The 25,329-nt window shown below is 40.1% G+C and overlaps 2 protein-coding genes across 3 annotated transcripts; one reads left to right on the forward strand and one right to left on the reverse strand.

The window, feature by feature from the left end:
• Positions 1-513: 513 nt before the first annotated feature.
• gmnc (geminin coiled-coil domain containing) lies at positions 514-7,073 on the reverse strand. Its single transcript, XM_074680023.1, has 5 exons — positions 6,905-7,073; positions 4,353-4,467; positions 3,862-3,947; positions 3,648-3,764; positions 514-2,165 (listed from the first exon to the last, which is right to left on the reverse strand). Exons 2-5 carry the CDS (start codon positions 4,429-4,431, stop codon positions 1,272-1,274), a joined length of 1,176 nt encoding a protein of 391 aa, XP_074536124.1. The 5' UTR covers positions 4,432-4,467; positions 6,905-7,073; the 3' UTR covers positions 514-1,271.
• Positions 7,074-20,544: 13,471 nt separating this feature from the next.
• On the forward strand, positions 20,545-22,146 carry LOC141797854 (nuclear factor 7, ovary-like). 2 transcript variants are annotated; one of them, XM_074679538.1, is made up of 2 exons: positions 20,545-21,906; positions 22,144-22,146. In XM_074679538.1, exons 1-2 carry the CDS (start codon positions 20,545-20,547, stop codon positions 22,144-22,146), a joined length of 1,365 nt encoding a protein of 454 aa, XP_074535639.1. The 2 variants fall into 2 exon arrangements, with proteins under 2 accessions (XP_074535639.1, XP_074535638.1); XM_074679537.1 differs by lacking the exon at positions 22,144-22,146 and having other exon boundaries at positions 20,545-21,933.
• The last annotated feature ends 3,183 nt before the right edge of the window (positions 22,147-25,329 follow it).

Here is a 25,329-nt window from a genome sequence, read left to right on the forward strand (position 1 = left end):
AGTTGTAATATAACTATATGAATTTATTACTGCTGGTATTTGCGAGTGTAATCTGTAAATGAAAATGAACAGAGAAGAATCAGGTCTTCAGTAAATCATTTTTTATCACTTAGAGAACAGTCAACAGTCATTTACAGTTTCCAACTACAGTCTGAATGTGAACACAACAAATTTCTCCCAGGAACAGACACAATGGATGGATGAAGTATTTAGTCAAAGTAGATTCCCTTTAGATATTTCAGTTTCTATCTATCAAAAAAATGACATGGTGACGTTAAAGAGGCAGCAACATTTTACAAAATACAACAAAAAATCCTGAAATGTGTCAGTAACTCAAGGTTCTTCACAGAGTTAATGTCAGTAAATGTAAAAAACCTTTTAACAAATCACACACTGTAGATTAATTCTGACCTCTGTGAAACAGGAAGTGCTCTGAGTCCAACCAGAACTTAAAATCTAAAACCAAACATCATAGGCGCACTTTTGGAAATAATCTGTAAACTAAATTTGTTAAAAAAAAAGTTTTGAACCCATTTGAAACAAATGGTGAGATTTACTTTGTATGCTAGCAGGCTAGCTATGTGATGCACATGCTATTAGCTAGCTTCCTCTAAGATATTGTGGTACAGCTGTTATTTTCCAAAAACAACTTCTTTAATACATTTGGATCCTTTATTGTGGTAACCTGGAAACAACATTAGCAGTAAAAACAGTGGTTTAGCTCTTTTAGCGAGGAAATAACATGTGGCAGTGATGCGCTAATTAGCTTTCAGCTAATTTTTGCCTGTGATATTTAAGTACCATGCTACCTGTAGTTTCTTTTTAGCCTAATTTCCCTTAAACCTGATATCCCACTTAGGCAGTTAAGGTGGGGTAGTCCCTCTGTGGTCTCAGTTTCCAGTTTTTCTTTAATAAATATAAAAAAAGACAAAATGGCAGAAGGTTCATAAACACGTTAATGTGGCAGTTTCACAGTTTAACAACAAAACCGGTTTCACATTTACAAAACTTTAAGGCAGTCTGGTTTATTTCTATATAAGCCTCATTATAAGTTAGCTTCAGTTAGCTCCAGTTAGCTCCAGTTAGCTCCAGTTAGCTAAATAAAAAATTTCCCAGCTTGGTTAGTTTCCCCATAGGGCAGATAAAACATTGATTGTTGGTCAGTTTTTCATAATTCAGTGACTCTGAACGATCCTCGGGGTAAAGTTAGAACCATCGGGCTCCTTCAGTCAAACGTGAAGAAACCTGGACTTTAAGTCCCTTTGAGAGGTCTACGGTCCTTGTCTGGGCACCCAGGTGAAGTTCCACCTCCCTCCCCTGTCCTTCCTTACGAAGGCCTGTCCCTGGGGATAGCTGTGGGTCTTCACGCTGCTGGACGGGCTGAGGGACATACTGAACGCCAGATCTGTGCGTCTGGGAGGCGTCTGCGGCGTGGTTGGCGTCAGAGGACTTGTAGGGTTCCCGTCATGGACTGGTGTCTTTAACTGGCTCAGGATGGGACTGGAACAGGCGACGGGGCAGAAAGGACTGAACTGGATTGCATCCTGTGAGGGTGTCTGGCTCAGTGGGGACCAGTATGGCGTCTGGACTGGACTTGGGGCAGAGGTTTGGGACTGGTCTGGTGTTTGGGTGAAGGCTGGTTCCCGTGGTGACGGCATGAAGGCAGTGATGTCAGAGCTCCTGATCACAACGTCTGGAGTGGCGTCCGAGCACCGACCTGGAGACGTTCCGTTACTCTGAGGGGATTTCACAGGACTACCAGAGTCCGTCTCCTGGTGTTCAGCACCATAACCGTACTCAGTCTGAGGGGTCAATGTTTGGCAGCCGCTGTGGACTGAAGGAGGCGTAGAAGAGGAGCTGAACGAGGAGCAGAACGAGGAGCAGAGAGAGGAGGACTCAGGCGGTGAAGAAGAGGAGGCAGTGTGATCGTAAAGTAAGGTGCTGTATCCAGAGGAGGAGTCGGACGTATCGATGGTGTCTCGATCCTTCAGCCCCAGAGTCCGTAGAACCCAGAGGTCCAGGTTTGGTTCTGAGGATGTCTCGGGGGACTCGGAGCAGAACTCGGCAGTGAGGTTCCTGCAGACCCTCTTGCTGACCTGCTGTGAGGGGAGGTCAGGGTAAACCAGGTTCCTCTTCAGCTTCCTCCTCCCATCAGCCGAGAGTTTCTACGAGAGGGGGACGAGATCACGTTTAACACCGTCTGAGGTCAGGACGACACAAACCACGAGAAACCAACTGAAGATAAACTGAACAGACACTAATCCATCAGAGCTGAGGGGTCAAAGGTCAATCTAAAACATTAATGTTTACTGAAGGTTCATTTATTATACTGCTTTAGCTTTCATAGCGTGTACAGCTTTTATTTTTCTTAGTTCTATTGTCTCAACCTCTCCAATGAAATGATCTAATTTTATCGCTTTGTTATCATTCTATTGTTTTAATCTCATTCTGTTTTTTGATTGTATTGTATTGTTCAATCAATCTCTTGTTCTGTTATCATTCTATTGTTTTAATCTCATTCTGTTTTTTGATTGTATTGTATTGTTCAATCAATCTCTTGTTCTGTTATCATTCCATTGTTTTGTTATTCCAATGCTTTGATCTTTTTCAATTGCATTGATTGAATTCTACCATTTAATCATTTTATTTTTTCATCTAATTCTATTACGTTGTTTGGTTTCTATTCTTTTAATCTCATTTTATTGCTTTGTTATCATTCACTTGTTTGTGGTCATTCTATTGTTTTGATTGCAATCAATTACTTTGATGATATTATCAAACCATATTGTTTATCTTATCATTCTGTTTGGACTCTTTTCTATTGCTTTGATTGGATTCTATTGTTTAATCATTCTATTGCTTTATTATCATTGTAATGTTTTGATCTCAATCTATTGCATTGATTGAATTCTAGTGTTTTATCATTCTATTTTTAGCATCTCATTCATTTGCGTTAATTGGATTCTATTCTTTTGATCTCCTTCTATTGCTTTGTTATCAGTCAATTGTTTGTGGTCATTCTATTGTTTTGATTGCAATCAATTACTTTGATCATATTATCAAACCATATTATTTTTGTTATCATTCTAATGTTTGGATCCTTTTCTATGGCTTTGATTGGATTCTATTGTTTAATCATTCTATTTCTTTGTTATCATTCTATTGCTTTGTTATTATTCTGTTGTTTTGATTTCACTCTATTGCTTTGTTATCATTCTAATGTTTACAGCAGATTCTATTATTTTATCATTCTGTTTTTTTGTCTTATTTTATTTTTAGCATTCTTTTGCTTTTATTTCATTCAATTGATTTGTTTTTATTCTATTGTTGGGTTTCATATAATGTCATCAGACTCCGTGTTCTATCATGTGACAACTGCTGCAGCCAGTAGGGGTTGTCATCTAACTTCAGATGTAAATATTAGTCCAAATATTGACAGTGATGAGCTTGTAAACTTGTAAAATAGAAATCCTGATGTTCCGTGTCATACGGGATACCTCAGGGATCTGCTTCGGGACCACAAAGTTACTCAAGTTTCAGGAAGAAGTCTGGGATTTATGAAACCTGCCTACATCCAAAGGATAAAGTTTCTACAAACTCCTGTAAATGTGGATCAGTAGCTCAGAGAGCTGTGAGCATGAACAGACCTTTGCTTTCAGCTGAAGGTTCCTCACAAAGGAGGAGCTGAAGAACTGCCTCAGTTTGTTGTTCTCCTCCTGCAGCCGGGCCAGCTCCTCCTCTCTCTGCAGCAGAGTGTCGTGGAGCTGAAACATCCAGAGACAGGCGTTAATAAGAAACATGAACACTGAAACTCAGCTCTCTTTGGGCTCATGAGACGGTTTCCTCTGAAGTCGTGTTTACCTGTTTGTTCCTCTGGAGGTGAGGAGACAGTGGCTCCGCCCACATCCCGGCAGGAGGTGGAGAGACGTTAAAAACACACGGCGACTCTACAGAGACAAAAAGAGGGACAGTATTTAGAAAAGCACAAACTACTGTGTGAGCTAATGAAGGTAAAACATCTTGGATTATTCTAAGCAGCCTCTAGTGGCCGTCAGAGGAACTGCAGCTGATTCAGAGCTTCTTGATGGATTGAACGCTGGGGGCAAAGAGACGCAGAGAAAATGAAAAGATGAATCTTAATAAAAGCTGTTTCGGATGTTTCTGCTGGTGTGGAACCTGCTCACAGAGTTCACTGAGCAAACCAGAAACTGTTCGGTTTGATAAATGAGAGTCCACGTCCGCTGGCATTTAGAGAGGAGAGGAAACGGTTCGCTCAGTCAGCACGGAGAGGAGCCGGGACGCGTCAGAGCGTTCCTCATTAAAAACTTCAGGAACAAGAAGAAAAAGCTCACCCCACACACACGGCCGCTCCGCTCTGAGGTCGCTCAGGTCACGGGGGTCACAGGCCCAAACCGGGGCCAGGGTCTCCATGGAAATGTCAACAGCGTCACGGCCAAGGCCAAAGTCCTGGAGCAGGAGGTGAGGATGAGGATGATGAAGAGGAGGAGGAGGAGGAGGAGGAGAGGGATTCCCTACAGAGACACAGAGAGAGTGAATGAATGTGTGTGTGTGTGTGTGTGTGTGTGTGTGTGTGTGTGTGTGTGTGTGTGTGTGTGTGTGTGTGTGTGTGTGTGCCAGCCGGCTGCGTGTTGATATGGAGATGATCAACACCTCTGCTACTCTAATCATTTTCAAAATAAAAGCCCTTTTGTTTCCTGCCAAGCTTCTATTTTCAGCTTGATTCAGGGGTGGGGGGTTGGGGTTTAAACCCGTCAGACTCTGGAGCGTCAGTCCAGATCCACTGATCAGATCTGGGTCACATTCACTGGTCTAGTTTACCTCTGGAGTCCTGCATGTGGCTGGTTTTAGCTCGGGTTTGGCGGACCCCCTGTGGCTTTGACGTGAAGAAAGCCAAAAAACTGAAGCCAGGGTGGATTCTTTACAAGTGGAATCATACGAAACCGAAACACAAGACCAGCACCAAAGGAGCTGCAGATCTTTATCGTGAAGCTCCTCCACTGTCAGGACTAGAAAGGATGTCATTTGTTGTCATGTGACAACAGCTAGGTGGCTTTTCTGAGTATCTAAAACACAGAAACAAGCTAGCATATGTACGGTGTTTTTATGAGATTAATTCATAAAAAGAAAAATTTCTGAAAAGCTCTCATGGCGGATCTAGTAAAGTGAGGTTGTAACTTCCAAAAATGCACTTTTTACCTAAATAACATCAGCAGTCGCTGGTGTTTCAGTGTAAAGTGTGACCCTGTTAACTGGTTACCAACCGCTGACACGTTCAGTTAGCAGTTGGCATTCACACTTTATTTAGAGACTTTTCAGCGCGTTACTTTCACAGAAAAACACTGCTAAATAAGGCTCTAGTTCTCATTGAGTTGCACGCGCGGCGTGCCAGATATAAACAAACGCAGCTAGTCTGCCAGGACGAAGAGACACGATGAGAACTAGAGCCTTATTTAGCGGTGTTTTTATGTGAAAGTAACGCGCTGAAAATTCTCTAAATAAATCGTGAATGCAGACCGATATCAGAATTTTTCGGTGGGAGTCCGTTTATTTGTGTTTTTGGTCAAGTAAAATATGGCCCCGTCTGAGTGCAGAGGAAACCTGCAGAGGAGCAGGGAGGGGGTGTTTGGTGTGAGCGCCCTGGGCTTCTGCTGCACAAAAACACTGCTGTAGGGGTAATTTCTGCCCTAAACCTTGTGACTGGACCCAACTTGTTCCATCCCGGAGTATCACTCTTAAAACAATCCAAAACACCTGTAGCTCTGTAACGGTCAGAACTCAACCCAAAGGTGTAGTATCGTCTCACGTAACTGAACATAGAATAACGTGTTTTTTATGCTGCTTACAGCTTTAATTTAGCAATTTTAGAGAGATAACTTAATTGAATTAATGGAGCTAGACACTGCTTCTGTTGCCTAAATATGAGCGTGTTTTTATTTCAAGAATAAATTTAAAAAATGTGTTTTTATGAGATTCCTAATTTGCATAAACAGTGGAAAAAAACAAGTGAATGCAATATGCCACCTTACAAATGTCCCTGAGGTGAAAACAACTGCCCTCAGGGTTAAAAAAAAAATTAATTAAATTAAATTTGATGAATAAAATAATAAAATAAAATATAAAAAAAAACTCTTTTTGGGACTTCAGGGACTCCGTAGATATCTTTTTTATATATTTTCTGTGTCAAACTATCAATGTATCTAAGATAATATCGACTTAATGCTCAATCTGCCTCCAAACATAAAATATTTGTTTGAAAAAAAAAGGAAAAAAAAAAAACAATAACAATGCTTAATTCCCCGTAAAAATGTAAATAACTAAAATGTAAAACCGGAAGTTGTTTTATTTTGAAACTTTCGCGTGTATTTCTGGTCTTATCATTAGAAGTCTGAATCTGTGCAGTCTGATGTTTTCCACAGACTTTCATCTATAAAGTTGATTTAAGTTGATCTCTGATTTAAAAAAAATCAAATCAAGAGAAGAAGAAAAATGTAAACAAAACACAAACATGAAGCTTATTTGAGTGACAGGAAAAAAATAATGACGTTAAAACTGTAACTAACAAACATGAAGAGTAGTTTTCACAGGTTTCTCTGACACGTTTCATGAAAAAAACTATGAGACAAACTAAGATCAACAAAAGGCTTTACCTGTGAGAGAATCCAGAGCTTAGTTTCTTAAATTAATAAAAGTAATCTCAGCGTATAGCCCGGATTTAAAGCGCTCCGTCCACCTGTTGGTCTACAGCTCAGACACTCCGTCCACAGACCATCCAGAGCCTCCACACCCTCAAACTGAGCCCGAGTCCCCGTCTCTTCCCCCGTCAAACTGCTCTGTAATCACTCAGACTCTTTATCACAGCTTTAAAATCAACATGTGAACTCACGGAGGATGAGAGCGCCGTATCCCTAACGTGCTGCGTCAGGCTGTGCGTAAAGACGCGCGGCGGATCCTCAGAGCCGGAAACACCGCGCGGGAAACCCTGACAGCAGAGGAGGTGAGAGTCCTGATGTGCAGCGGAGGAGTCCAGAGTGAGAGTGAAGCTGAGAGGAACCTCCTCACTCACAGGTGTGTGTTAGCGTGTGTGTGTGAGTGTGTGTGTGTATGAGGAGAGAAAGAGGGAACGAGAGATGACAGATCGGTCCAATCAGCTGTTTGCTCACAGTGACGCTGTCTGCAGCAGCTTCAGTCTGAGTGGCTCTGAAGGGGAGATGCACGAGCAGTGCACAAGATAGTGTGTCAGGTGGAAAACAAAACTACAGGTGTCCTAACAGACCAAAAAGCACCAGCGTCCAACCAGATTACACCTGCAGAAGGATTCTGACACCTTAAAATCTCTTTCCTGAGAGATTCTTTATCAGTTTACGAAGCTGAAAAACAAACAAACAGAACTTCATTTACCCCTAAAGGAGTGAAGCTAAGTTGTTAGTGCCAAAAACTGCAGTTCCCTCAGTGTCCACTGGAGTCGGTATCCAACAATGAGTCAGTCCCTTCAGAGCTCCATGTGAAATCTTTACTTCTCAGATAAAGGGTAATAGGGACTGAGGATTAGGGGGCGCGGCCTCTTTGAGTGGCACCTGGGAGCTGCTAGCTAGCTAGCTATGTGTATTCTAGCTACTTTTTTAAAGAGCCTTCAAAGCACTTAGGGTGGGGGTCTGCAACCTGCGGTTCCGGAGCCTCATGTGGCTCCTCCTTTGCAGTTGCTCCTTGCAGCATTAAAATATATTAATGAAAAAAAGTTTTTGTTTTTTTTTCTAACAGAGGATATTAATGATAACGGCACAGACAATTGGTAAAATCAAAATGTAACATTTTGTACTAAGAATGCATCACCTCTTGAAAAAAAGCTTTTAATTTTTTTTATTTTTTTGCCATATTTTTTTTAGGTTTTTGGATTGATTTTCTTTTCATTTTTTTTTTGACATTTTTGCAAATTAAGAAAAAGAATTCCACTCTTTTTTTTTTTCTTTAAGATTTAGCAAATTTTTGATTTTTTCTTTAAACCCCCCCCCCTTTTTTCACAATTTTTGGAAATTAAGCAAAATTTTTAAATTGCATTATGATTTTTTTTTGCAGATTTATGACATTTCAGCCAATTTTTGAAAATTTTGTACATTTTTTATTTTCATTTTTTTTATTTTGTTAATTTTTGATTTTATTTTTTTTTTAAATTTCTTACTTGTTGAATTTTCAGAGATTTTGCAAGTTTATAAAATCTATGACATTACAAATTTCTTTTTTTTCTTAAATTGGCCAATTTATTAAAAATAAAAAACTAAGTGATTTTATAAACACAAAAACTTCACAGTAAGATAATTATTTACTGGATTATACACTTTTTTTGTTTTAATGTAAGATAAAGTAGATCCCGAATGACTTTCACCCAAGTGAGCTGAGGCAAAAGGGCTCCAGTACAGTAAAGATTGCAGACCCCTGACCTAGGGGCTGTTAACACAACAAAAGATTTAGGACGAAACTCGAAGGAATTGTTGACTTTTGGCCTCTCAATGACTTTGAAACACATTTCAATCAACCTAAAATGGAAACTCTTGCAATCAGCATTCAATTTCTGCCGAATGATTGGCCCAACTCTAATTTGGTGGAGATTTACCAAAAAACACTGTTGGATGAGACAGTTATAGCAGCATCTACAGGCCTGGCATGGTAACAACAGCATTTTCAGTCCCTCAGTGTTTCCGTGTAAACACAGATTTATTTCTCACTGTTTTTTTTGTGTGAAATCTGAAATTAGGGCCTCAGCGTTCCGGAAGCTAATATTCTGGAATGTACCTCCAAAAATGATGCTCAGTGATGTCACAGATTGAGTCATTCTGGTGTAATTTAAAGAAGTGTCTCTACTGGGATTACGCTGACACTCTGTGACCTCACAGTTTGAAACATTGCCAATGTTTAGAATCAACATTCGGCATTTTTCAATGTAAGAAGTTTTTGCCACAGTGTCAACAGGCTGAAGGGGAATCTCTCATTTCTACAGAGTGATGTGTGATCCGGTCGGACTTGACACGCTGATACGGAGCCTGCAGGTTTAAACTGGAGATCACTGACTGATGTGTGTGTGAGATACTATACTGAAACACACACACACACACACACACATACACCTGCTCCTCCTCAGAGTTAACCTGTAATCCGACAGCAGGTCGGTTAATCTGCAGCAACAATTAGGAATCTAATTCACAAACTGACATACCAACAAGGTGACACATTAACAGAGGAGAGAGGAAAGGAGTGAGGAAAGGAGTCAGGACTCAGAGGCACCTCAAACAGAGTCCCCAACAAGTCTCTCTGACTTGATTTCATGACTTGACTTCAAACGTCCACTCTGAAACACTCTGTAGACGTCCGACCACCTCCAGCTGAGGAAGAAATCTGTTCCTACATTCACCCTCCTCCCCCCTCCTCCCCCTCCTGCGGGGGAAACTGGCCGACCATTATATTTGACTTTTCCCATTAGCTTTTGTGTCTGGTTAAGTGGTCGTGGAGGGGGGTTAATCACCTCCGCCAGCGGGGTCTGCTGCACATCAAATAGCAGCAGAGCAAGCGAGGCGGCAGCAGCCATATGCACCGTCTGCAGGAGGGGTCATGTGACCCAGGGGTTGCCGGTTTTTGGTGGAATTCAAAAAAACTGGTTTAGTTTGTGATATATTCAAGCAGACTCTACCATTGTCAGGAGAGAAAGACTATATCTATATACAGATTTGGAGTAATGGTGAATGTTTGTGGTCCAAGAACGGCGCCATGAGGAACCCCAGATTCAATATCAAATCAGCAGCAACACCCCCATGTTCACTGAATTTGTCCGCCTAAATTGAGAAGTTAGGGGAAATAAAAACGTTCCTCTGTGAGAGCAGTTAGCATGTTTTGTGTGTGTTTGAGTGTGTGTGTGTGTGTGTGTGTTTGGCAGGGGGTGTGTATGGGCGTGTCGGTCAGCAGCTCGCCCTCTCAGCTCCTCTTTCACGTGTCTCAGCTCACATGCTGGGAGCTCATTTGTAGCCAGTGGGACAGAACGCCCTCTGCCAATTAAACTGGGCCTTCGGGTTGCCGTAGTTAACCAAAACCTGACCAACAGGCAGACGAGCAGGCGGCGCGATGGAGGATTACCGATTTTGATGACCAGCTGTTTGATAAAGTGAGTCTGAAGAGCTGGTCAGGAGATTCTTCCTTCCATAAGAGAAACTGATCATTGCCACCCTAATCCATGAATCCAACACGCTCCAATCTGTCTTCATTAAAGAAACACTGAGCGTTGAAGCTAGTTAGGCTAACTGTGCTAACTTGCTATAAGAGTGCAAATTTATACAATCATATTGTTATGATACAAACATAACATATTCATAATGAAAAAAATAAATGTATTTATATTGCACATTTAAAAACATTAGCTAATAAAGTGCTAACAGCAGAATTCCTAACAAAATAAATAAAAAGAAATCAAACTGTAAAAGGCACAACCTCAAAATGTACAACAAATCTATAAAAACCCAAAGACATAGACTGAGACCACAGGGACCAAAGGAAGAACTCGAAAGTTAGAGAAGGAAACAGAAACAGTTGGAAAGATAAAAACAACAGTGATGGGTAAGTAGATACATAATCAAAATAAAATAAAAGTTGTGTTAACAAAAGTTAAATCAGCAATCAGCAAAGGCAAGTTTATTTTACGGCACATTATGGCAACAAGGCAATTTAAAGCGCTTCTTTGAGACACACAGATAATTGTTGAAAAGGTCTGAAAAACATTTTAAAAAAAGTAAAAAAAAATCAGTTAAAAGAAAAAGTTTTTGTTCCAACAAAACTAACAAAAAAAAATAAAATAAAATCGAAAAAAGAAGATTAAGATATACTAAAACAGATTTGAAATCACACACGTGAGCAATACAATGCAGTGTTCACAATAAAGATTGATATTACATTTTTAAAAAGTTGTTAAAATATTGAAATAAAAGTTGTAATAAGGTGAATCTTCAGCGTTTTATCAGACCTGAATAATAACATCAAGTTTAGTCAAGTAATTAAAGTTAAAAAAGGGAAGTTTTTAATGATAAACATAGATACAAATTTAAGATAAAACAGAGAAAAATTAGGAAAATTTTGAAAAAATTCAGGTAAATAAAAAACAGTACATTTTTTTAGATGGGCTTAAAGGCAAAGGCAGAAAAAAGACGATAAGAATTTATGTCTTCTTAATCTTGAAGCATCTTTCTAACATTGATGTTAATCTCTATGCTGATTGGCTGAGGCATAGTATTCATTGATTTTCCAACTGTTGTGACTAAATGAATGAAGCGAGTTGTGTGTTGTACAAATTGCAAGTTTGTGTACTTCATTTGTATTAGCGCCATCTGATGAGAACTGGTGTCGTTACAGCAACTTTTTTTTTTTAAGAGTTATTTTTTCAGGCTTTTTCTGCTGAGATTGACGTTCAGGAACGAGGCCTCAGGTTGGATCTGAACCTGGACCTAGACTCTGGATTGTGATCAGATGAGAGTTTATGGTTTCACTGAACTGGAGGCTTTGAGGCCTCATGTCTTAAAGTCTGAGCCCCTGACCCCTCGTCTGAAGTCGAATCAGACGTCACTAACGCTGAGCAGAGAGTGTTTAAGGGTTCATGTAGAGCTGAAACAGCCTGCAGCCTCAGCAGCTCATTATCGGTCAGTCTGGGTCTACAGGTGGACTACCTGGTGGTCTAACTCAGGTTGGAGTGGGACAGATGTTACCGCCCGCCCTGCCTCTGTCTTACCCCCCACCTCCTGCTGGGATCCTAATAACAGGGGGAGGGACGGGAGGATTTGTTGGACAACAGCGGCGGCTGCCTGACTGCCAGCAGCCTGCTCTCCACTGGACGTCCTCACACACACACACTTCAAACACACTCATACACACATTTCAGACACATTAACAACCACTCCCACCAAAGCTAAACCCCAAACTGCATCCGAAGCCGCCACAGACGACTTTTAGACTAAAACTACAGAAAAACCCTCAAATCAAACATCATCAGGGACCAGTACTCAGCAAACCACCTTCAACCCACAAACTCTGACCACGTTACCCTTCAGGAACCAACCACAAACCCCAGAACAGCCTCCAAAAACCACCACGCGGTCCACAGAAACCACCAAAACAGATTCAAGAGATAATCTGTCAACGTCACTGAAAACACAAGTTAGTCTCAAAAAAATACAATCGTATCAAGTGTTTTTGTCTTTTTTTCAGTAGAAAATGTCTTTTTTAGATTTAAAATGAGCCACATTCACCTGACCAGTCCAGAAAAATGTATTTTTTCAAGTCATTTAAAGAAAAAATTAGCTCTGAATCACTGTAACAAGTTAAAAAAAAGTCTGCCAATGGGATAGGAAAAAAGTTACTTTTTTCAAGACATTATTCTTGTTTCAAGAAAATATTCAGGCAATTTTTTTTGTTCCATTGGCAGATGTTTTTATTACATGATAAGATTTCAGTTTTTTTTAGTGTGCACTTCAAAAAACTGAAATCTTAACAAGTGTTTTTGTCTTATTTCCCGTTGAAAATGTCTTTTTAAATTTTAAATAAGCCACATTTTCTACTTGTTACAGCAATTCAGACCTCATTTTTGTCCCAAAAGACATTTTCCTGGACTGGTCAGGTGAATGTGGCTCGTATTAATTCTAAAAAGACATTTTCTGCTAAAATGAGACAAAAACGTATAAAAAGTTTCAAAATTCTTTCAACTTTTCCCTTCGTTCTGTATTGATTTACTCTGGGATTTAATTTAATCCTTTTCTAATGTTAAGTTTTTTTTTCTGCTAGGAATTTTTTTGCTTTGTTTTGCACTTTAGGGCTACCATAGATATTCATACAACTCGGGTATTAAGTTTGTAAGCCAAGAAATCCTGATAAACCACAGGAAAAGATCTGCAGCTTTGAACACTCTCAGTTCGTCTCGCATTTTGTGGCGTTTCTTTTGACTAAAACCTGGACGACCGGTCCCTAAATTACCGACCCACTTTTTGGTACCCTTCTGTTGGGGTACCTGCATCCGGCTTACACACCGCCTACCAAGAAGGGCACAGCTGGCTGTGGAAACCATAGACTGTAAAAAAAATGGCCGTCCGCTTGCTCGGCTCGTAGTGAGGTCTCCATAAAAAATGCTCCCCCTGGTGGCTGGCTGCAGTATAGGTTTAAAAATCCATCTCCCCAGTCATTCCAGATGGGCTGTGGTCAAACTTTAAAAAATTAATACTCCTGGTAGAAATGTTTCTCACGTCTGATTGTTGTGGTGATTTGAAGATATCATTTAGCTGTCTTGTTTTCAAGTCCTCTTTTTTTCTGAAAAGTTTTGATTTCATTAGTTATACGAGGTTAAAAACAAGGTTTTACGTAACGTTTATTGGTGATTGACAGCTGCCGTTCTCGTGTATTTTTTTCAGGGATTGTAAAATATGTCGGGAGGTAGAGTCAGGAAGTGATTAGACTCTCAAAAGAAAAAAAAAAATTATAATTTTTGTCACCCAGCTCCACTAAGCTTCTCCCAGAATCCCTCATCATCTCTACCACACAGACTCTGGCTGCACAACTGCTTCAATGGTGGCGCCTGTGACGGTGGTATTTTGGCTTCAAAACCGTACAAAGATAAATGGCTGAGCCACGCTGTCCACTCTATAAACAGTCTATGGTGGAAATGCTAACAGGGTCAGGCTTTACTGATTCAGCCCATACCGAACTGTACTGATCCAGACCAGACCGCTTGGTGGAAACAAGGCTTAAAATACATTCATGCTGACTCGATGTCATATGGTTTTATTGATCATGTTCTGATCATCGTGTTTACACACGTTACAGATCGTAGTCAGGCTTTCAGAAACACTGCACTGAATGAATAACACACAGGTGTGTGTAAAAGTGTGTGTGTTAACCTGCCTGGTTAATCCTGAGTGTGTGCTTGTCCCCCTGTGGAGAGACAACAGGTTGGAACGCCTGACTCCTGCCCAGGAGGTCACTGCACACACACACACACACACCACACACACACACACACACACATTAACTACCCCCCTCAAAACACAAACATGACAGTAATGCTCCGTAACACACTCTCAACATCAAGCATGCATGGTTGAACACACACACTTCAGTCTACCTGCTCCATGCTTCAATCTGTGTGTGTGTGTGTGTGTGTGTGTGTGTGTGTGTGTGTGTGTGTGTGTGTGTGTGTGTGTGTGGCTTGCTGTTGGACTCGTGCTGCTAATCTTCCTTTACGTCCACAAAGGGCGCCGTGCTGTGATTGGCTCAGGGCCAATTAGAGCCTGAGTAGGGAGAGGGAGAAACACCTTCAGGCCTCTAACCTCCAAAACCAGCTGGTCCCTGAAACCCGTCCCCATTACACCCTCCACCTACACCCCAAACAGAGCCAAGTGTTTTAAATCCTGTTTTTTTTTAACTCTCTGAGGTGTTTGAATCCTTAAAATCTGAAAAGAAGGTTTTTTATTCAGACTTTAATTCACTAAACTCACTTTTTTCAGTGTTTTTATTATTTTAATTTGTGTTGATTGCAAGCAGACCCTTTTGAAACATTTACCAAAGCTAAAAAAAAAAAATCCAGAGCACCATTTTCACCATATGTGTATACAACTTCACCATAAATAGTCAGATTGCTTTGCAAAATAATACAAGACAAGGTCACCATCATTTCTGACAGATGTAAAAGTACTATCCAGATCCTGCCAATATTCTGGATACTAAGATCTGGAATATGAAATATGAACTGGGTCATCATAATTTTCAACACTGTCAGGAAAATTTTTTTTTGTCTTTAGCTAACTTATTGGTTTGACAAATGGGTCAAACGTTAACAACAAAGTTGCAAAGCTACAAGATTCCAGAATACTTCCTGTTACATTTATAACTAATCATTAGCAACATTCAGGAATACTTCCCTCTGTCCTCAAAGCTAATTTGGGGGCATTCTAGAATACTTCCCATTATGTTCAAAGGTATGCTGGGGAACATTCTGGAATACTCCCCTTCATCCTCAGAGACATTCTGAAGAGTATTCCGGAATACCTCTCTTTATGTTCAAAGCTATCCTGGGCGACATTCCGGAATTCTTCTCTTTGAACCCTGAAATACGGAATTCTAAACCTTCTTTGGTGGATGTTGTTTCATTTCTTGTTGCTGAAGTCTCAACTCAACTCTGTTGGTAAAGAAATCTTTTATGCATTCTACAACTTTTGTTCTGCAATGATCTACGTGTAAAAACCCATCCCTTCTCGAGTCAGCGTTAAAACACTCAAGGGGGAAACTTTAAGGAAACTGAGAAACCCTGCCAACAAAGCGTATTTTAGTAGACAAAAATAATAATGTTAAACGAATGAAATCAAAAGACTCCTGGGAAAGGGTATTTAAATAATGAAAAGTTTATTATATAATCAAAATAAATACATTGGTCTCCTGCGCTCCCTTGTGAACCACTGTCTTTACTGACTCAAAGAAACTGGGGTACACCACCAGTGTTTTGTATGACTTGACTTGTGACATGCTTGACCTGAGCATTGACTTGATTTGACTTGCTTGATTCTCGCCACAGTGACTTGAGACTTGCTTGTGACTTGCACATGAGTGACTTCCTCCCACCCCTGGTATTAGTGTCCCGTTTGGCGGCTGTAAACCACGGGCGGAGGAGTAATGAGATTATGTTGGAAATGATTGACAGCTAATGATACGTTTCAGACACGTCTAACAGTGGAGCGGAGTCGAGTGTCGCCAGCAGCATGCCTCCTTCTGTTCTCCAAACAATGCAGCCACACTCACCTGGTGACATCACCAGATCCCTGCTCCCTGATTGGCTGTCTTCAGGGTGACATGGTGCTCAGAAAAGTTCAGCGTGGGTGTTTGAGTGAGAGTGTGCCACCAGTGAAGCGTTGTTAATGTTTTTTGTTGTGTTTGGTTGAACTGTTCTTTTTGACTAATGAAGTGTACAAAGAGAAAGATCCTCAGGCTGCAAGGTTTGCTGCTGCTATAGCGCCAAGTTTTTCTATAAGATTAATTTACAGAGCGTCATGAGACCAAACAGAAGTTGTTTTGAATGATCGTGCCTCTAGATATCTCAAATTCATCCCTGACTCGTCCACCTTTACACCAGTTTGATGCATACTGAAACCACAGACTGCTGCTGGTTTGTTTCCTCCCAGCAGGCTTCCTCCAATCCAAAAATTAATCTGGTTTAATCCCAACAGGAATCCAGTAAACTAACGCCCCTAAACCTAAAATCTGACCACAAAACTTTTCATTACTTCCATATTAGCGCTGCGCTTTAATACGGCTCGATTTAACACAGCAGTTAATGTCCTTAAAACAGCCCCAAATATCTCAGTGTTGGACTCTGTGTGTGTGTGTGTGTGTGTGTGTGTGTGTGTGTGTGTGTGTGTGTGTGTGTGTGTGTGTGTGTGTGTGTGTGAGTGTGTGTGTGTGTGTGTGTTAGTATGTGAGTGTGCAGATGATTTTATTCATTAAAGAATATAAGTGTGAAGTCTTTCTAGTGCCCCTACAGGCCACAGTTTAGCTTAAAGTCCAATCCCTGATAGTGCTAAAAATTCCGGATGGAAACTTGATTTAGTAACAGATCAGCTTTGACTACTGCAACTTGTTCCAAATACATATAAAACCATCTAAACATCTAAACAACATTCCAAAATATTCCCTTTATCTCCAAAGCTATCATGAGAAATATTCCAAAATACTATCTTTTATCTTAAAAGAAAATTCCATAATACCTTTCCTTATCTTCGAAGCTAATCCAGGCAAAGTCCTGCAACACTCCCCTTTATCTTTAAGACTTTCTTGGCAACATTCTGGAATTCTTTCCCTTGTCCCCAAAGCTAATCAGGAGAAGGTTCCTGAATATTTCACTTTGTCTTCAAAGATATTCTGAGCAACATTCTGGAATAGTCCCCTTTATATTCAAAAATATGATGGAAAACATTCCGGAATACTCTTCTAAAAATTTTGAAGACTTTCTTGGCGAGATTTTGGAATACTTTCGTTTAACTACAAAGTTAATCTGGAGAACATTCCGGAATAGTTCTCTTTATCCTCAAAGCTGATCCAGAATACTTCTCTTTATCTTCAAAGCTAATTCAGGCAACATTCAGGAATACTTCCCCTGTCCCCAAAGCAAATCTGGAGGATATTCCTGAATATTCCCCTTTGTCTTCAAAGATATCCTGAGCAACATTCTGGAATAGTCTCATTTCTGTTCAAAGATATGTTGGAGAACATTCCAGATGACTCCTCTAGGCAAGATTTTGGAATACTTTCACTTATGTACAAAGTTTATCTGGGAAAAATTCTAAAATGATTCCCTTTAATCCTCAAAACTAATCCTGAGAACATTCCAGAATAGTTCTCTTTATCCTCAAAGTTGATCCAGAATACTTCTTTTTGTCTTCAAAGCTAATCCGGGGAACATTCAGGATTACTTCCCTTGTCCCCAAAGCCATTCTGGAGAGTACTCCTGAATATTTCCTTTTCTTCAAAGATATTCTGAGCAACATTCTGGAATTTTCCGCTTAATGTTCAAAGGTTTGATGGAGAACATTCCGGAATACTCCTATTAAATTTTGAAGACTATCTTGGCAAAATATTTTAAATACTTTTGCTTACCTACAAAGTTTAATTGAGCAACATGCTAAAATGATTCCCCTAATCATCAACACTAACATTCTAGAATACTTCACTTTATTCTCAAAGCTAATCCAGAATACTTCTCTTTATCTTCAAAGCTAATCTGGGCAACATTCAGGAATACTTTCCCATGTCCTCATAGGCAATCCAGAGAACACGCCAGAATATTTCCTGTAATGTTCTTAACTAATCCCGGCAACATTCAGGAATACTTCCTTTTGTCCTCAAAGCTTATACAGAATCATTCCAGAATACTTCCCACTATATTTGAAGATATACCAGGGAACATTCTGGAATACTTCCCTTCATCCTCAGAGACATTCTGGGAAGTATTCTGGAATGCCTCTCCTTATGTTCAAAGCTATTCTGGGAACATTCTGGAATACCTCCCTTTTTAAAGACTGTCATGGCAACTGTCTGGAAAAGTTTTCAAGACATTCTGGGTGATATTCTGGAATTCATCCCTGTCAACCCCTAAAAATGGAATTTTAAATGTTCTTTGGCGGATGTTGTTGCATTTGTTGTTGCCGAAGTCTCATCTCAGTTGGTAAAGAAATCTTTTATTTATTCTGCAGTTTTTGTTCTGGAATGATCTACAGTCTGGTTTTAAAAAGTCTGAATGTTTTCTCAATCCAGGCCTTTGCAGGGATGAAGTCAGAGCATATTTCAACACAGAGAACACTTCTACCACTACAACCCAGAGCCTGAATACAGAGTCTGTCATCCTGAGTAAACCTGTTTTACAGATTGTTTATAAACTCAGAGAGGCCGAGCATATAGAGCAGGTTGTTAATTGTAGCTTTAATGAATCGAATCTTTTGAAAAAAAGAGATAATATTGGCAGAGCGAAAACCTATCTGGGTCTTCTCTTTCCAAGGTGAGGAGAAGACCCTGAGACCAAAGCGTCTAATTCGATGTGTCATGTGAGGACAAATCGTAGGCTTCTGAGGTTGATCGCAACTTTTGGAGTCCAAGAAACCTGTTACACACAAAGAAAGACACACACACACAGAAACACACGCGCACAAACCCCTGAAAGCCCAGTGCAGCAGCCGCCTGAAAAGGACCCAAACAGTGAGGAGAAAAGGCTGAGAGCGGGGTCTGTTGGTGGCTGTTGTGTCTCTAAACCAAATACGAGTGTCTGAACAGCAGCCAAGCCTGGAGGGGCAACAGGCGAGCCAACGGCGCCGGTCATCATGGAAACAGTCGTAGTAGTAGAGAAGAAAAAGGTTTCAGAGACAAATGTTTGATGAAAACATGAGGAAATCATATTTTAAACAACTCTAAACCATTCAGTGAGAACAAGGATTTGATGCATTTAAAGTTTAGTGGCTCCACCAGGGGGCAGACTTGGGCTGATGCATCTCTAATTGACATGTTTTCATGACAAACTCAGGTTTTCCACAAAGAAAACGAAACATGAAAACACTCTTTAAAGAAGTTAAACCCTGTGTGGAGGTGAGTATTTGTTTTCTGATTTAAGTGGGGACCGAGTCTTATTTTTTCCAAACTCAGTTAGGACATTTCAGCCTCACCCTCGCCTTCACCTTTTCATGAGCTGTTTCAGGTTTACCATGAGATTCGGAGATAAAGGTGTCAGTAAGAGTTAGGTATGGATTTAAAAAGTCCTGCAGCATGAGTCAAAAACACGAGTAAACGTCCTCAGAAATCAATAAATACAAGTATAGGTGTGTGTGTGTGAATTTGTGCGTGTGTGTGTGTCAAACTGGTGTACCATGTCACAGAAGTGATGGAAGCAGGCCAGTGTGTCCCCAGTGAGCGCGCTCAGACCAGAGTGTAATCCACCAATCAGAGAGCTACTCCCACAATTTTGCACTTGCAGGGGGCGCTGGCATCAATCAGGTCCTCAGACACCTGCCAATATCACACACACACACACACACACACACACACACACACACACACACACACACACACATGCAAAGGCATAATGTCTGATTACTCGTTGAGCTCAGCCTGCAGAACACCAACAGCCAATCAGGGCTCAGAACAAGGTTCACATGTTTCAAGGGTCAGTTTTAATCACATTGAGGAAACGTCCACTCCCTCTCTCTTTATCTTTTTGATATCTAGTTTATAATTAATCCATTCAGGTCTGGAGATAAGTCAGTTATAGAAAAATGTTCCTATCGCTCTGGCGCCCCCTCTGGTGATATACATAATGACTGCAAGGATTTCAGCGTTTATTTCCTTTCTTTATCTGAACTTTCAATTCATGGATTTGTGGCTGTTTAAAAGTTTTAAAGTCAAAAATATGAAGCCCATGTGTTGAGAAAACTGCCGTTCTTTGACTGTCCACTAGAGTCTGTTTGCAAAAACACCAGAAACCTCACACAGAACCATTGAATCTTTACAGAAGAATCTGAAAAAGTTCTCTATTGAGGGGAGAGTTTTTTATGACTTGTGTGAGTCTGAGTTCGTGTCAGGACAGGCTGATAATGACTGTTAAAGAGGACTTTGACCGACTGATAAGAGTTTATGGTTTTATTAAAGAAATAATAATAAAAGCCACTCCTTCCTGTTCCCTTACCCAAGACTAGTCAAGAAACAAGTTTTAATTTTTTGTGACTGAGCCGAGGGAGACGCTGAGAGACAGACGCTAAGATTCACCTTCAGACCAAACACAGACAGCTGCAGGAGGAGAACACTGGGAACACTGGGAACACTGGGAACACTGGGAACACTGGGAACTCTGGGAACACTAAGAACTCTACCATCAGACTTTTACAACTTTGAAGAAAAAAGAAAGAAACTTTCAAGCCTCAGGGAGAGACTTCCTGAAGCTGCGTGCCTGCTGCGTCTTCAGCTTCAGTCTCAGACATAATGTCGTCTAAAATGGAGGAAGATCTGAGCTGTCCGGTCTGCCATGAGGTCTATAAAGATCCGGTCATCCTGTCCTGCAGCCACAGCTTCTGTAAAGACTGTCTGCAGAGCTGGTGGAGGGAGAAGGAGGACAGAGAGTGTCCAGTTTGTAAGAGGAAGAGTTCAAAAGAATTACCTCCTCCTGACCTGGCTTTAAAGAATCTGTGTGAGAGTTTCCTCCAGGAGAGAGGTCAGAGACCTTCAGAGGATCTCTGCAGTCTGCACTCTGAGAAACTCAAACTCTTCTGTCTGGACCATCAGGAGCCAGTTTGTCTCGTCTGCAGAGATTCAGAGAAACACAGCGAGCACAGATTCAGACCCATCGATGAAGCTGCTGGAAACCACAAGAAGAAGCTTCTGGAAACTCTGGAGCCCTTAAAGAGGAAGTTAAGGGTTTGTGAAGGAGCTAAAGTGAAGTTTGATCAAACTGCTCAACACATTAAGGTCCAGGCCCGACACACAGAGAGGCAGATTAAGGAGCAGTTTAAGAAGCTTCATCAGTTTCTAGAAGAGGAAGAGGAGGCCAGGCTGTCTGCACTGAGGGAGGAAGAGGAGCAGAAGAGTCAGAGGATGAAGGAGCAGATGGAGGCTTTGAGCAGAGAGATAGCAGCTCTTTCAGACACAGTCAGAGACACAGAGGAGCAGCTGAGAGCTGGAGACGTCTCATTCCTGAAAAACTACAAGGCTGCAGTGGAAAGAGTCCAGCAGCGCCCCCTGCTGGAGGATCCACAGCTGCCCTCAGGAGCTCTGATAGAGCAGGCCAAACACCTGGGCAACCTGAGCTTCAACATCTGGAACAAGATGAAGGACATGGTCTCCTACAGTCCTGTGGTTCTGGACCCCAACACTGCTGGTCCAGACTTCATCCTGTCTGAGGATCTGACCTCAGTGAGACCAGGAGAGAAACAGGAAGTTCCTGAGAATCCAGAGAGGGCAAAAACCTGTTCTGTCCTGGGCTCTGAGAGCTTTAAATCAGGGACTCACAGCTGGGACGTGGAGGTTGGAGACAGTTCAGACTGGATCCTGGGTGTTTTATCAGGGTCTGTTCAGAAGGAGGGATTCAAACAGTCGGGATCATGGAGAATATGGTATACTGATAGTACATACAGAGCATCCTCCTTATCCCCTCCTGACTCTGTTCTGTCAGTGAGGAATCATCCTCAGAGGATCAGAGTGAATCTGGACTGGGACAGAGGACAGCTGTCGTTCTCTGATCCTGATACTAACACACACATACACACCTTCACACACACTTTCACTGAGAAACTGTTTCCATACATTGGAACATGGGATAACCAACCACTGAAGATTTTACCTCTGAAGGTCTCTGTGAGCGTGGAACAGAAATAGATGATGATGATGATGATGATGATGATGATGATGGTGATTATTATGATGATTGTGGTGGTAGTAATGACAGTTAGTGCTAGTACAGTATACTTTTTTAGGATATTTCTGTTGTGATTTTTTGGGTGCTGGTTCAATTTTAATTGTGATTTTCAGTATTTCTGATTTTTGCTATTTTTAGTTCCTTTTTTAACACCAGACCAAGTGACAAAGTAATATGATAATGATAATGATGATGATGATGATGATGATGATGATAATGATAATGATGATGTCTATAGTCTATATCAAGAGCCATATTTAACCCAAAAAATATACCACACATGAGTCAGGTTTTAGGATTTATTCAGGGGATCTGACACCTGAATTTTTTTTTCAACCTAAAAATAAAGGGTTTGAATTTGGGGGGGAAAAAAGTGTTTTTTTTAATCATTATTATTTTTTTCAACAAAATATTACTATTTAAAATTGTTAATACAATAACCTGATATTACTATGTTGATTTTTTTCTCCCACCCCTAATGATTGTGTTCATGATGATGATGATGATGATGAAGATGATGATGATGATGATGATGATGATGAGTCTGTTAATAATCAGAGTTTATTCAGTCTGTCTCCTTTAACTAATTTTTCAGTTCTTCTTATAATGATCAGAGCCAAAGTTTAAACTAATTAAATGTTTACTGTAATCTGTGATTTGATTGGTTTTTGGTTTAAAGTTTTGTTTCTATAAGATGAAATAAATTGATGGTTTTAAACTCTGACATTTTGCTGTGATCAGTCATTACGGTCCATCTTTTTTGTTCAGATCCAAGTGATAGTCTGCTTTTTCAAGATCAGAAGTTTTCTGGTTTGTAGTCTGAGACATGTCGACCAATCAGGAGTCAGTAGGAGAAAACCTTTAGCTGTCAGCAAAGAAGCCCTCGACCCGCCTCATTACCTCATCCTAAATTAAAATGAGCTGAGTTGAGTTCAGCTTTTTCAGTTTGGCCCCATCAACAACAGGCTTTAAAACCTTAAACCAGAAACAAACAGGTGATGTCATAAAAGCTACACTTCCATATCAAACAGCCTGTGGTTGGTGCTCAGAGTGGGTCCACACAGAACCAGCTGCTGGTTGTTGACAGCGGCATCCGTTAAACTGCAGCTGGGAGGATGGCCTTTGCTGTCACATTGTGTGTGTGTGTGTGTGTGTGTGTGTGTGTGTGTGTGTGTGTGTGTGTGTGTGTGTGTGTGTGTGTGTGTGTGTGTGTGTGTGTGTGTGTGTGTGTGTGTGTGTGTGTGTGTTACTGAATTTCTTATAACGTGGTGACATACGGTAAATCAAATGAAGGTCACATAATGGAGCCAGCCTTCGCCGTCAGTCAAAACTTTGCTGCTTCACAGAGATTCTAAATGTATTTTGGAGTTTTGTTCATGAACAGAAACTTTTCACAGAATTACAAATACAAGATTCTCTTGCCCAAATAGTTGAAGAGTTACGGTAATGGGAACAGTTAACATAAATTATTGCCTATTATTGGAACGTCCTAGATTCACAAAGATATCACAGCCAAGCTTGTCTTTTCTCTTTGTAGGAGCCGTTTGAACTTTTCTCTTGCCCAAATAGTTGAAGAGTTACGGTAATTTAACAACTCTTGAACTCATAGTTATCAGCAGACTTACTTTCACCATGGTATGTAGATGTAGGAAGCCTGTGTTGCTCACAAAGGGGGCGGGTCTATAAGTGTGACATCATGCAAAATATTAGTAGGGGAGACCGGGGACAGTTGAATCATTTTTTATATTTCTGTCTCTGACTTTGAGCTCTTTTAACCCTGTGTCTCTCAAAAATGTCTGCTCTCATTAAACCATCCATTCATTTTTATTTTTTTTTAAAAAAGCATTTTCTGCTTTGAAGGAATTAATGTTTCCTAAAAACTTTAAAATAAAGTCGCCAAAACTGGACAATTTATCAAATGTGATACAAAAATATCTCATAAACAAAATGACAGAGCACTATCTTTTTGTGTATTTTGTTTTAAGGGTTAATAAACATCTCAGTCTCAAAAACTAGAATTTTCTGGAGACTTTTTCATGCATCAGGCTTTAGAGAGACAATTTAGAGCTAGCTTAGCTTTCAGCTAACAGCTAAAACAATACCACAAACAATATGAATAAAGGATAGCTAAATTGACACACAATCAACATGATGTATGTTTTTTATTAATTATTTGTTTGTTTTAAATAAAAATAATAAAAAAAATGGAAAAAAAAATAAAAAAAACAATAAAAAAACATAATGTATGTTGTTTTTATTTCTATTTTTATTTATTTATTTATTTTAAATAAAAATAATAAAAAATGGAAAAAAAAACAATAAAAAAACAATAGAAAAACATGATGTATGTTGTTTTTTATTTTTATTTATTTATTCATTCATTCATTTTAAATAAAAATAAAAATAATAAAAAATGATAAAAGATAAAATAAAAAACAATAATAAAAACATGATGTATGTCTTTTATTTATTTATTTATAGATTTATTTATTTATTTTAAATAAAAATAATAATAATAAAAGAAAAAAAATGAAATTAAAAATGTAATTAAAAAAATAATGCTGGGTTATTGCAACAATAATTTGAGCGAAAAAAAAAAAACAAATCAAAAAAACTTTCTTTACCTCAAAATGGTGTTCTCTCTCACAGACGTATCTGTGTCTGCTTCAGGTGTGAATCAGGTGATTCCTTATTTGTTCCTGATTGGAGCAATTGCAAGTGTTACCACCAACCTGTGTAACAACTGGTCTCCCCTAATTGGTTACGACTTAATGTGACCCTAAAAACTTTACATTAATGGATTTTTTTGTGTCAAGGCAAGAAAGCCTGAAAGCCTCCAGAGTCCAGATTAAAGAACACGATCTCGCCGTCAAGATGTTTTTCCTTTTTTCAGTTCAACAGTTTGAGGTTAAGCTCAGTGGGCGGGGCTTCACGTGAAGCATGCCACGGTCTATCCAATACTCACTTGCTGCTTTCAGACATCGAGCTGCCGCCTTCATCCTGTGCCAGCCGCCGTCACCGCCTCCTGACACGCTGATTATAGCGTAGCTTCAACACCTGACCTCTGCCACATGTCAGCCCGCACATTTTCGCACTCTCAGAGTCTTTACCGTAACAGATACTGCACACCGACCAAAGCTTCTCAGAGCAGGAGAAATACTTACAGCAGCGCTCCATCACAGGTTAGGCGCTAACGTCAGATCCTCTCAGAGATAAACGGGTTGTTAAAGTGTTGATCAAACGGATTAGTGTCTGAGCACCATTAGAAAGCACAGAGACGCAGAGGAAGAGTAACTGCTGTCAGTCAGGTCAGTTTAACACACAAAGCAGAGCCGTCAGTGTGAAACTGAAGTCAG

Source organism: Halichoeres trimaculatus, unplaced genomic scaffold (genome assembly GCF_033239565.1).
Source record: "Halichoeres trimaculatus isolate MK-OKI-2021-1 unplaced genomic scaffold, fHalTri1.1 fHalTri1_scaffold_9, whole genome shotgun sequence".
NCBI classification, from domain to species: domain Eukaryota; kingdom Metazoa; phylum Chordata; class Actinopteri; order Labriformes; family Labridae; genus Halichoeres; species Halichoeres trimaculatus.